The sequence below is a fragment of the Nomascus leucogenys genome, chromosome 11, assembly GCF_006542625.1.
Source record: "Nomascus leucogenys isolate Asia chromosome 11, Asia_NLE_v1, whole genome shotgun sequence".
Taxonomy (NCBI): domain Eukaryota; kingdom Metazoa; phylum Chordata; class Mammalia; order Primates; family Hylobatidae; genus Nomascus; species Nomascus leucogenys.
Window position 1 is genome coordinate 58,491,467 of NC_044391.1, and position 13,242 is coordinate 58,504,708.

The 13,242-nt window shown below is 49.8% G+C and overlaps 1 protein-coding gene across 1 annotated transcript; it reads left to right on the plus strand.

The window, feature by feature from the left end:
* The first annotated feature begins 1,923 nt into the window (after window positions 1-1,923).
* On the plus strand, window positions 1,924-12,385 carry KRT75 (keratin 75). Its single transcript, XM_003252099.1, has 9 exons — window positions 1,924-2,642; window positions 3,196-3,410; window positions 4,378-4,438; window positions 4,805-4,900; window positions 5,737-5,901; window positions 7,702-7,827; window positions 7,969-8,189; window positions 9,594-9,628; window positions 11,701-12,385. The coding sequence occupies exons 1-9, from the start codon at window positions 1,983-1,985 to the stop codon at window positions 11,937-11,939; spliced, it is 1,818 nt and encodes a 605-aa protein (XP_003252147.1). The 5' UTR covers window positions 1,924-1,982; the 3' UTR covers window positions 11,940-12,385.
* The last annotated feature ends 857 nt before the right edge of the window (window positions 12,386-13,242 follow it).

The window sequence follows — 13,242 nt, forward strand, 5'->3', positions numbered from 1 at the left end:
CCTGGCTGGGGTTGGCAACGGAGCCAGGTGAGGGAACTCCTCTGCTCTTCCTGGCCTGTATCAACACAAGCTGTGATTCATATCTTTCCTGTGGAAACTGAGACTCCCAAATAATCTCTAGATGGGGGAGAGGCCTACCCCCTGGCCTCAGCCCCAAGGAGGAAACAGCTTAGAGAACAAAGAACTACTGCTCCAAGTGCCAAGCTGCCATTCCAGGCAGGTGAGAACGTCTGCCAAATGGTCGGTTACCGGTGTGCCCCTAAAAGGACACCTGTGTGGAAAGACCATGGAATCTGGCTCTGCCTCTTGTGGGTCTGTCTGACTAGTTAACCATTCTGGGCTCAATGCCCTCGTCCACGAAATGGAGACTGAATGCTGATTAATTCCTCTCTTACTCTCCCAGCCTTCAAAACCGCAGCAAGAGGAAAGCAGGCAGCAAGATAAAAGAAGATTCAGGCCAGGCGTGGTGGCTCAAGCCCATAATCTCAGTAGTTTGGGAGGCCAAGGAGGATGGATTACTTGAGCTCAGGAGTTCAAGGCCAGCCTGAGCAAAATGTCGACACCCAGTTTTTACAAAATAGTAAAAAAATTAGACGGGCATGATGGACCATGGCTGTTGTCCCACCTACTCGGGAAGCTGAGGTGGGAGGATCACCTGAGCCCAGGAGGTGGCGGTTGCAGTGAGCCGAGATTGAGCCGCTGCACTCCAGCCTGGGTGACAGAGTGAGACCCTGTCTCAAGGAAGAAAAAATAAAGAAGAAGATTCAGCAATGTTTTGGTTTGACTCTTCCCATGGTAGAGATGGGGCAATGAGATGCAGAACAGACAGATGAGGTGCCTTGAAGTCTTTGTGGTTTGTAGACTAATATAGAATGTAGGGCACAGTCTACAAGGTTAACAGGAGAAACAGGGAAGGAACGGATCCTCTGCTAGGTGCAGCTGTTGGAGCTCTTTTGATGAAGGACTGGAGAGCTAGGAATTCTTGGTCCTCAGGAGGAGGGACCTGCCTGGGAGACTTCTGGGATAGGCAGCCTCAAATGCAGCTTGGAGGTGATGATTCATGGTACACCGTCTTGTACAGTTTTATCTTCCCAACAGGACCATGAGCTTGTTGAAGATAAATAATGTGCATTGTGTTTCTTTTGAATTCCCATAGGACTAGTCACAGGATGGACATGGTTGGCACTTCCTTAATATTACTTGATTGTATCAGAAGGAGGGAAGCCTCAATAGACATTTACTCAGCACTTACATATACCAGGCATTGCAAAAGTTTTCACATGTGAATATTCATCACAAACCCCATTTTACAGACATGCAAGTTGAGGCACAGAAAAGTTTCATGGCTTGCTCAAGGTCCCACAACTATGAGCAGGTCTGAGATTCAAACCCAAGTCTTTCTCCTCCAACAACCTCTCTTCCCAGGAGACAGAGCACTGGCTGGCCTTGAGAGTCACATTATGTTGCAGTGGGCAGGGCACAGGCACACACACACTCCAGAAAACCATGTGTGACCTACACAATAGACACGGAAGCTTAAGAGCAGAATAAAGGGGCAATCAAAATGGGGTAGATTCCTAAGGAAGATGATTACAGAGCAGGACCTTCAAGGTCTGGAAAGACAGCTTGATGGGGCTTGGGGAACCGGGCAGTAGCTGCTGAGAAAATGCTTAGGGAATAGGAAGCACCCCAAGGAAACAGTGAAGTACAGTGGCTTGTATTAACACAAGATGTTTGGACAGGAGGGAGTTGGTCCCAGGCCTAAGAAAGTGGTTTAGAAATGAGGCAGTGTTTGCTGAGTCCTTTACAAGATGCATCATTAGCACATGACAGAAAGCAATTAACTTGCTTCTTACTCATGTGCTGATCAAGTTGCAACTGGAAAGGAGTTTGCACGTTGTGGGGAGGGGGTGCCAGGGAACCAGCCAGTGGCCCTTACACCATTTCCTGAGGGATGCCGAGTGTGAGCTCAGGGTTGGCGGATGCCCAGGGGATGCCATCAGAAGGCCCTCTCCACTAGCAGTGCCCCGCCCCTGGAGGATGCTCATAAAAGCCATGGGACCAGGGCTCTCCAGCCACCTGTCTTCTCCACTGCCTGCACCAGCCCACCTCAGGTGCCTTCTCGCCAGCCTTCCTCACCCACCATGTCTCGGCAGTCCTCCATCACCTTCCAGTCTGGCAGCCGCAGGGGCTTCAGCACCACCTCGGCCACCACCCCAGCAGCTGGCCGCTCCCGCTTCAGCTCTGTCTCTGTGGCCCGCTCTGCAGTGGGGAGTGGGGGCCTGGGAAGGATCAGCAGTGCTGGGGCCAGCTTTGGAAGCCGCAGCCTCTACAACCTGGGGGGTGCCAAGCGGGTCTCCATCAGTGGGTGTGGCAGCAGCTTCCGAAGTGGCTTTGGTGGCAGGGCCAGCCAGGGGTTTGGAGTCAACAGTGGATTTGGCTATGGGGGTGGAGTTGGAGGAGGCTTCAGTGGCCCCAGCTTCCCTGTGTGTCCCGCTGGAGGCATCCAAGAGGTCACTGTCAACCAGAGTCTCCTGACTCCTCTCAACCTGCAAATCGACCCCACCATCCAGCGGGTGCGGGCCGAGGAGCGCGAGCAGATCAAGACCCTCAACAACAAGTTCGCTGCCTTCATCGACAAGGTAAGCAGCGGCTTCATCCACTCCCTTGGGTTTGGGATCAAATAAACTCTTGGAAGGGCCATCCCATGGGGGAAGAGCAATAATGCAACGACCCCACTGTGGGAATGAGCACTGTTCAGCACGGCCTCCCAGGGGCTGAGACCCTTCCAAGTCAGGCCAGCTTGCCCCACAGGACCTGGTAGAAATTTCCTCTCTTTCCAAGCCACATGGGCTGGTTCAGTCAACACCAAGGGAAGAGTTTTGTTGATTCTCTACAGGAGAGTTGTTGCTCAGCAAACTACCCTAACCCAGAGTAGGTGGTGTTGAGAAACTTAACCCAAGAACAGCTCCCCAGCAGAAGCCTCTAGGCCCCACCACCTGAATCCTATGCAAGCCCTAGGGAACTTTGTGGTGGCTCCATGGACTGCCTCCTTTTGGGTTGGAGTTGTCAGTTACATTATTGCCAATGGGTGCCAAGTGAAAAAAATATCTTTTTCTTCTCTCCCTTATTAATAGGAGTGTCTGACTTTGCCTTTCCAACTTCTCAAGGTTTCATTCTCCTTCTTCCCTCCAGGTGAGGTTCTTGGAGCAGCAGAACAAGGTCCTGGAGACCAAGTGGGCCCTCCTGCAGGAGCAGGGCTCCAGGACCGTGAGGCAGAACCTAGAGCCCCTCTTTGATTCCTATATCAGTGAGTTCCGACGGCAGCTGGAAAGCGTCACCACTGAGAGGGGCAGGCTTGAAGCCGAACTGAGGAACATGCAGGATGTTGTGGAAGATTTCAAAATCAGGTAAGTGGGAGACTGGCTTCTGGCCACACACAGCCATCCGAAGGCTCCTTTGTATGAGGACCAGAGGTGCAAAGGAGCAAATGCCGGTATCAGCCGGGAGCTTTGGAACTGCAGCCATTATCCCGCAAGGTGGAGACAGCACTGAGTGGGGTAGCATAAGAACCTTCATCTCGCGCATTGCTATTGATGAAGATCCTATTCCTATTTGTTCACATGACTGCAAAGGGATATCAACATCATCTGACAAAACATTGCTACTCACTCTAGAAATCATAACGTAATTTCACAGTCAGCATATTGTTTAATTCCATTGGACATGGGCTTAATTATTGAGATGGTTTGCATTTCCAGGATGGCATTCACTGTGGAGTGAAGAGAGGTAGCAAGGAAGAGTTTAAAGGAGGGCAATCTGACTTTCCTTGTGGGGGGCAACTTTTCACTGCACATCATCCAGGCTGCAGTAGGTGAGGTATCCAGTGGAAAGGGATTTGGCCCAGGCTAACCCATTAGCCAGCTTGCCCTTATTTCTAAGCTTGAGCTACCCCTAGTTACAAAAAGCATATTTCTCAGGGGCCACCCTGAGGTTCCGTGAAAATATATCAAAATGTACCTGAAACAGCCTGCTGAACAGATAAAGTTTACTCCACGATTTCGGTATACACTTAAGGTGGAAAAACATTTTAGATTGGCATTGCATATCTATCAAAAGATGGAGTTGCATATTTTTCTATTCCTTTAAGTTCCATGCTCACCTTCTACTCTTAGAAAAGTTTATTAAAAACTAGCAGAAGAAATTATCCCCCTTTTATGGAGGGAGAAATAGAGGTTAAGTGAATCACCCAAAGTCATGCCCAGGTCAGCGGAAGAGCTGGAAATGATTTGAGGGCTCTTAACTCTTGCTACACCAGTCTGGGAAGAGTTCAATGCAAACTTGCTCAACAGCACATCCCCTGCTCTGTCCTTATAGGTACGAAGATGAAATTAACAAGCGCACGGCTGCTGAGAATGAATTTGTAGCCCTGAAAAAGGTGAGTGGGGATGTCTCTCTCAAAGGAGAAGATTTAAAATGGAATCTGGAGTGTGGGTAACCTGACCTCTGTCCCTTGGGCCACCCGAGAAATGTCACATCAACCTTGAGAATATCTGCAGAGTTCAAATCTCCCAACATGTTCCCTCTACGTTGACGGCCCCATTAGCCCTGCTTGGGTTTCTGTGAGCTCAGGGAATTCAAGCCCCCAGTTCTCAGTAAGTACCCATCCCCAACCCCAAATCCCCCAGACCCAGAGTTTTCTAAAATCCAAACTAGATGAGCTGGGGAGAAATCTGCTCGGCTTCTTTTGGACCAAATACTTGGGGCTGCAGACTCAAAGGAGCATCCTGTGCTGTCATTCCAGGACGTAGATGCTGCCTACATGAACAAGGTGGAGCTGGAAGCCAAGGTCAAATCTCTGCCTGAGGAGATCAACTTCCTCCACTCAGTCTTTGATGCAGTAAGAGTCTGCAAGTATTTCTGTCCCTCCTAGGTCTGGAGCTTGGAAAGAAAAGGATGATGCATTGTGCCATTCATTCACTCAGTGCCTCTGCCCAGCATCTTGCCTGTATACTTCAAGCTGGGGCTTGGGGGGTAGGGGGACCAGGGAAAACTGCTTGGAGCCTTGTCATACTAAACTACCCCAGCTCTGATGCTTCTCCCCCGAACTCCCTCATGCCATGGCGGACAACATCTAGCAAGGAGAGAGTACTGATTCCCAAATTCTAGGACATCGGGTAATTTCCCAAGAAATCAAGACATACCTGCTCCCTTCCCCTTCCCTGAAAAGCATTAAAAAAAAACAAAAGGCAAGCTGCCCCTCAGCTCATTGGTCAGGGGGCTTCCTGCCCTTTGAAGTTGCCTCATTCTGGGCGCTATTCCTCCAAAGGCAGAGACCTGGGTCTGTGGAAAGGGAGAGAGGTAGAAAGTGATGGAGTCACACTGTGCAGGGGGAAGTAGTGTCCCAGATGTCCCCCAATGCTCTTAAAGAAGCCGTTTATGCTGGCATACTGAACAGACACATGTCACATTCGAATATATGTAATTCCAATTCAGAGGATGCTTACCCACCCTCATGCCCGGGGAAAGCACACAGATGGGAGCCTTGAGAAGTAAGGTTGGGAAAGACTTTCACCACACTGATCTTTCTGGATGAATGGGAATACCTAGGGAATAGCTGGGAGAATCTGCCAGGAATACTAAGGAAGGGATTCCTGACCTAGATGGGTAGTTAACCATGAAGATTTAAGATTCTTCTTCTTATGCCTTGGTGATGCTGAGTTTACTGCCCTGTAGGAGCTGTCCCAGTTGCAGACCCAGGTCAGTGACACATCCGTGGTGCTGTCCATGGACAACAACCGCAACCTGGACCTGGACAGTATCATTGCCGAGGTCAAAGCACAATACGAGGACATTGCCAACCGCAGCCGGGCCGAGGCTGAGTCCTGGTACCAGACCAAGGTGAGCATGGACACCATGATAGGTTCCAGGGTTAGTGTTCTCTGAGGCTCCACATTATCACTTAACTCAGCCTCAGGAAACGTGTGAGCACATTCATTTATTTCAACTTAGCAGGCATGTCTTTGATTCTATGAAAACTTACCTTGAAATGCATGTGGAAACCCAACCATACATGTCACACTAATACATGTCAGCCCAGTGCTGGGAGCTCAGGGCATCCACCAGCCCCACATTCCTCAAGATCTGGGTGGGAGCAGGGTGAGACACCAGGACAACCAAGACACAGTCATGAAGCAGTTTCTAAAAGACTTATTTATTCTCTATATATTTTCTGAGTTCCTGCTGTATGCCAGTCAGGGTTACAGGGTTGCAAATGAATAAACTGCAAACAGAGAACCCAACCTCTGGGAGGCCATGAAGTGAATGGACAATCATGGAAGGGAAAAGATAGCACGAATAAAAAGCTTCCAGGAAGACGTGGGGGCTTTGTCCAGTTGGGAAGCCATGAGGGACAAAAGATTGCCAAGGAGTGGGGAGAGGTTTAAGGCTGAACAAGGAGCTGGCAGGCAAGAACAAGCAAGGGAGTTTATGTCAGGAAGAGGAAGGCTGGGATAAACACAAACAGCTACTGCCCAGAGCTCAGACAACCGCAAAGAAGTTTGGCTTTGGAGGGGTACAGCTGACCCATGATACCAGCTCCCTGCCAAACCCAGACCCCTCTTGGGGCAGCTTCTCACCTACAAGCTGGTTCCTACTCGTTCCCTGCTCCATACATTGTCTCATCCCTTCTGGTCAGGAGTGTGGTGGAAAGGAAGGTGGATAGCAGGGACCAGGGGTCCACAGGGCAGAGGCCGCGCCTTGACGGTGAGAGGAAACGTGATGCACTTAACCCCAAGGTGAAGTGGTTGAAATCGATAGCAAACGATTCCTCATGTCGTTGGGTTGTTGCTCCATTTAATCGTGTATATCTAGAAGTGGGAACCTGAGCTATTCAGCACCTTCAAGACCCCCACAGATCTCGACTCTGGCAGGGGATCTCCTTTTTGTCAGGGAAAGGTGTAGGTTTCACTTCAGTCTGCTGGAGGAGACAGGGTGTAATTATTGCTCTTAAATTCACGTGTCCTGGATATGCACCATTAGATTGAGAACTACCTGAGATTGGGAATACTTTTACAAAGTCTTCAAAATTGTGCCTTCCACAGCCTCTGCACCGTCCCACACCATTCCCCCATATCTCCTCCCTGTTTCCCCAGCATTGGTGTTTGGAGGGCTACCAAAATTCATGGGCACAGTTGGTCTGGATGCATGCTCTGTGACCAGGAACTCCCCAGGGACAGTGACCAAATCACTGTCTCACTCCTAGAACTCACCATGTTCCTTCCCTGACCCAGGGTCTTCATGCAGGCTGTTTCCTTTGTCTGGAATGTTCTCCCCCACAGCTGATCACTTAGGTCCCTCCTTCTCATCCTTCAGACCACAGTTCGAGCATCTCCATCTCTGGAGAGACTTCTCTGATCACCTCTTCCCACTTCCAAATCTAGGTCAGATTCCTTCATTACACTCTCCCAAGACGCTGTTCATTTCCTAAGGGCACTTATCTCAGTGTGGAACTATACATTTGATAATATGCTAATTCAGTTAATGTCTATGTCCCCCAATAAACTGTAAGCTTCAGGGGGAATGAGTGAATGACCAGGAATGAATGAGCCTGCTTGTGGCACCCAGGGTGAGTCTGTGTGCACAGCAAGTGCCTGGGCCAGGCATTTGACTCACTGACTGGGTTTGCTCTGGTTCTCTCAGTACGAGGAGCTGCAGGTCACAGCAGGCAGACATGGGGATGACCTTCGAAACACCAAACAAGAGATCTCTGAAATGAACCGCATGATCCAGAGGCTGAGAGCTGAGATTGACAGCGTCAAGAAGCAGGTAAAGATTTGGCAAGGCCAAGAGCTCCTCAAATGTTCATTTCTTCTGGGCCTTTCTGCCATCTTTAAGAACTCCTCCCCAAGAAGCACCACACCTCCATGGGCTGTCAGCAGGACTCATGGCTTCCTCCTGTCCTTACAGTGCTCCAGCTTGCAAACGGCCATTGCTGATGCAGAACAGCGGGGAGAACTGGCTCTCAAGGATGCACGGGCCAAGCTGGTGGACCTTGAGGAGGCCCTGCAGAAGGCCAAGCAGGACATGGCTCGGCTCCTGCGTGAGTACCAGGAGCTGATGAACATCAAGCTGGCCCTGGACGTGGAGATCGCCACCTACCGCAAGCTGCTGGAAGGCGAGGAGTGCAGGTGAGGTAGATGCACCAACTTCATCCTCAAAGCAAGTTGAGCTCTCCCCAGCTTCCTGGGCATTCCTAGGGGCTCAGGCTGTTGTAGCCCCTTCTTCTCCTGGAAGAAAATGCAGTTCAGAATTGGGCTATGGCAAACAAATAATTTTAATTTCCTTCCAGGCTAGTAAATCATTTGAGGTGCAACTACAGTTAGCATCCCCATAGAAACCTAAAACCTGATCAGGTCTAAGTAACTGAATTCTACCAAAGGAGACATTTGGTTACATGGCAGCTCTCAAAATGCGGTCTACAAGGCCATGGGCTGAGAACAAACAGTCCTAGGATTTGGGCTTACAAATCTACCACTAAGTAGCTACATAACCTTGGGAAAGTCAGTCTCCCTTCTCTGGCCCTCAGTTTCTTCAATGATAAAATGAAAAGGTCAGATTACATGATCTGCAAAGCTTCATGGGAGCTTTGTGCTCTGCCAGTTAGGAGCTGTGTAGCCAAGAGCAAATACTTAACCTCTCCACCTCTCAGTGTTCTCACCCAATAAAATGTGAATAGCAATAGTTCTAAACTCTCACATTATTAAAAGGGTTAAAATAAGGGAATACACACAAAGCTCTTAGAACAATGCATGGTACACAGCATGTTCGATAGATGTTAGCTATCATTCAGTTTCATGGCCAAAGATATAGGCTTTGGTGTCAGATGAATCTGGCTTCAAATCCAGCTTTGTGACTATGGGCAAGTTAGTTAACTTGTCTGAACTTCCATTTCTCCCTCTATAAAAGTGAGTGAATAATACCCACCTCATGGGATTGTTGAGAGAACTAAGTGGTGTGATACAAGTAACAGGTACTCAACAGCTATTAGCTCTTGTTAAGGTTCTCAGTATGTGTTTATGAATGAATGCCAGTTCTGTTCTGGAGATGCTAAAGCAAAGTTACTTGGTTGCTAAGATAATAATAAACTGATATTAGTATTGTTATTTTTATGACTCAGACTCCTCTCCACACCTATATATAATAAGCTCAGCCCTGGCTCAGTGCATGACAATGGTCCCTTGTTGAGAGACAAATCTTATTATAGGACAGGCCCTTCTTTCCAGTTGATGCCAGTATATGATTACTTTTAATTTCCTTAAGGCATCTAACTAGTTTAAACCAAAAATTGTATTTCTGAGATTATAGATTTTGCTCCTGTGAACCTCAAACTCCACCTTATTTTATTCATTAGATTATTAATATTATCTTTAATGCTACTAGTTCTCAAATAATTTCAACCTGCATTACTTCTGCAATAAAAATAATAAAGTATGTTTAAATGCTTTGTCAACAATTACAAAAGTGTCATTGCAAAGGCCCGTGAGCTGCTGGCCACATTGGTAACCTTCCTTCTCCCCGCTCTTCCCAATCAGGTTGAGTGGAGAGGGAGTTTCTCCAGTTAACATTTGTGAGTATGACATACTTCTTGTGCCATTTGGAGTGTTGTGTGGTAGAGGGGATGGGGATGTGGTGGGCTTGCTGGAGGGTGAAGATATGAGGGGTTAGAAGGGATCTCACAGACAGCGTTCATTTGGAGAAGGTTTGAGGTTTTGAGTCCCTTAAAAAGCAAGCCATATTGGGAGTCTTTAATGTCACAGTTCTTTCCTCTTTGAGAGTGAGGGTGTCACAGAAGGGGTGATGGGAGGTTTGTTGTCGTTGTTCTGGGTGGGTTTAAAAGATCCTGGCCACATCTCCTACCTCCCAGAATTCCCGGCCTTTTTGTTGGGGCTGCAAGCCTAGCACAGAGGTGAGCACTTGATGTAGACGGGATTTATGAAAATTCCTGGTCTGGCTTGGACCTTTGAAGGGAGCCTTCATGCTGCGGACAAGAGCATTGCCAACTAGGCGGCTTCTCTCCTAAACAGTTTGAGAAGAAGCTCCACTGCTTGGCTCAACTCTGCAGAGTATAACTGCAGAAGGATGCCAAGGGTTTTCAAGGCAGTAAGGGCAGCATAAAATATGGCAGTTGGGTACAGTAGCTCTAAAACAGGAGAGGTGTTAACAAGCTGGCATAGCCCTGTGCTGGTGAGAGAAGAGGTCATTCACAGAGCTCAGTGCTGGCATCACAAGGGCAACAGAAATGACTCTTACAACTCACCCTCTACAAGTGAGTTTGAGTTTGGTTTTCTTGATGGGCATTCATAAGGGCAATTCATTATATTAGCCAATGATTCTAGAAGGCAGAGCCCTCTGAACCTCCAGGTGTCCTTCTTCCCTGATGTCCTTGTCTAGTGCTGCCAGAGACCCTCAAACCTAATTTTGGGGACAGGCCTTCAAGCATAACCTTGAAGCTCCTTTTCTCTTGAAAACACCTAATTGTCTGTATTAGTTTTCCAGGGCTGCTGCAGCAAAGTACCACCAGCCAGGTGGTTTAAAGCAACAGAAATATCTTGTCTCACAGTTCCGGAGGCTGAAATTAAGGGGTTAGCAGGGCCCTGCTCCCTCTGAAACTTGGAGCCTGGGCCAGCCTCCTGCTCTGTATGTCATGCAGGGTGGCACTATCCCCTCTCCAAACCAGATGGTGTTCTGGAACACGGAGGCAGCATGGGCGGCCCAGCCCCCCTCCAGCCTCCTCCTAGCTCTGGCGGTGGCCATCCATCCTTGGTGTTCCTTGGCTTGTGGCTACATCCCTCCACTCTCTGTCTCTGTGATTGTATGACCATGTCCCTGTGTGTCTGTGGCTTCAGATGAATGTCTTCCTTCTTTCTGTATGGACACCAGTCATGTTAGATCAGGGCCCACCCTACAGACTTTATCTTAACTTGGTTATACCTGCAACGATCACATTTCCAAATAAGATTGCATTCACGGATACTGGTGTTAACGCTTCACCATAGGTTTTTGAAGGACACAATTCATCCTATAACGGAGTCTATTTTTTTAAATTTGATTTTCCTTCTGCAGGACCCAAAGTAGGGTGCTAGAATGTGTAAGGGGATGAGTTATAAATCAGACGAAGAATAGGTTGGGAGGAGAACGGGGGCAGAGTTCACTGGCCAACAGGTTAATCTGTCACTTGATCCATCAAGAATATTCCAGACTCCACTCTGGGATTCTGAGTGTGGGGCTGGGGGACACTGAGGGAAGAGGAGTGTGCCCCTCCCCCCATAAGCGTCCAGAAGGAAGAGAACCTCTGGAGTCAGGCTCAGAAAGGGAGACAGACCCAGAGGGCACAGCAGGAGGATCAAAGGGAAAGCAGGCGGACTGCAGCTGCTTCCAGGAAGAGAGGGCTCCATTCGGTTCTGGAAGGGGAGGAGGAAGCCATTCCAGCCTAAGAGGCTGCCTGGAGCTGCAGCTCAGGAACACAGGCCAAGGCATATGGCAGTGATCTCACTAAGCAGGGGACATTGGAAGGAGGCAAACTACTGGCTGATGAGACCACCCCCTCCCCACCCAAGGACTCCAGGGCATAGGCCCTGACACTCCCAGCTGTCTTCTTTCTTGCACTTGATCTGACCACACCTCCTCTCTTCCCAGCAGCTGTGGTCACCTCCACTCTATCCAGTGGCTATGGAAGCGGCAGCAGCATTGGAGGTGGAAGCCTGGGCCTCGGTGGGGGCAGCGGCTACTCCTTCACTACCAGTGGTGGGCATAGCCTGGGTGCAGGCCTAGGAGGTTCTGGATTCAGTGCCACCGGCAACCGGGGCCTAGGGGGCAGTGGTTCTAGCGTCAAGTTTGTCTCCACCACATCCTCCAGCCGGAAGAGCTACAAGCACTAAGAGAGCTGCATGGCTCCCTCTCCCCTGCTTTGAGGCCTTTTTGCAGTCACACCTGGACACCTGGTCCTGCTCCTTCCTCTCTCCTTGTAAGGTGCACCTGTGCTGCTGGGAGCCTGGAGTACTGGCTAAACCCATTCCCAGGCCTAAGCCAGCCTCTCCCTCCTGACAGTGCCCAGACTGCCAGCAGCACCTGTCTGCTACACATGTGAAACCAAAGCCTGCTCTCTCCCAAGGCTCTCATTCAGCCTATCTTGTGAGGCCTGGGCAGCTGGAAAGTCCTCCTCCAGCTCCAACTCCCTCCCTCCCTCCAGATGCAGAGGTTGGGGAGTCTCTCAATGCCAGGTTGTCACCCACCTGTCTCATAATGTTTATAAGCGGCCTGCTGGGAGTGAGCGCTCCCTCTGTTCCCTCCCTGGAATGTGTCTATTAAATGCATGTGTCACCTGTTTGGTGTCTGGCCCTCTGTTTGGAATGGTGACTGACCCAAAGCAATTCTCCTCCTCTCCCAGGCCTGCTCCCAGCATGGGGATCACACAAGCAGTGCTCAGAAGCATCAGCCCTTGCCCCTTACCTCTGAGCTAAGAAAGCTGGCTGGGAGGAAGGGAGGGCGGGCTGCAGAGGTGCAGGGAGTGCAGGGCTGGCAAGACTTCCTTTTCCCTCTCCTTGGCATGCCTTGTTTGGGGAGCCGGAGCTGCTGGGAGAAGCCCAGACCAGCCTCCCTGCTCTGTTGGTGCCATCCCCATTCCAAACCAGTGTTCCAGAATACTGACGCTGGGTGGGTGGCCCAGCAGAGGGGCTGATTGTTCCCTGACAGTTTCAAGCTTGCAGACCCAGCAGAGAAATAACAGGCCATGAAGAGGAGTTAAAAGGCAGCCCTGGGAGCAATGCTTTCACCAAGGAGAGGAGCCATTTAGCCCATAATTGCAGGCAGCAGTGAGATATCCAGTAAGCTCCCACATTCCTGAGTTTACAGTCTCCTGGACCCCTCCCATCAGGCCTGAGCTGGGGCATAGCCCAGTGGGCTCATCCAGAGTGGGGCAGTCGATGTGGGCTTGGAGGGAGTAGGTTCAATGCTCAGGACTAAGCTCAGGAACTGACGTGAGCTACTTGGGACAGGGTTCTAAAACACCCTTGTCCAGGGTGAAGGAGCAGGAAGTGAAGTCAGGGGAGAGGGAGGCCATGAATCAGGAGGGGAGATGAGTGTAAAACCAGGGGCTAAAATTTGGAATGGATGGAGAGGGAGGACGGCAGGAAGGTGAGAAATGACACTAAGAACAATTGTGAAATCCCTGGTGTTGGGGTG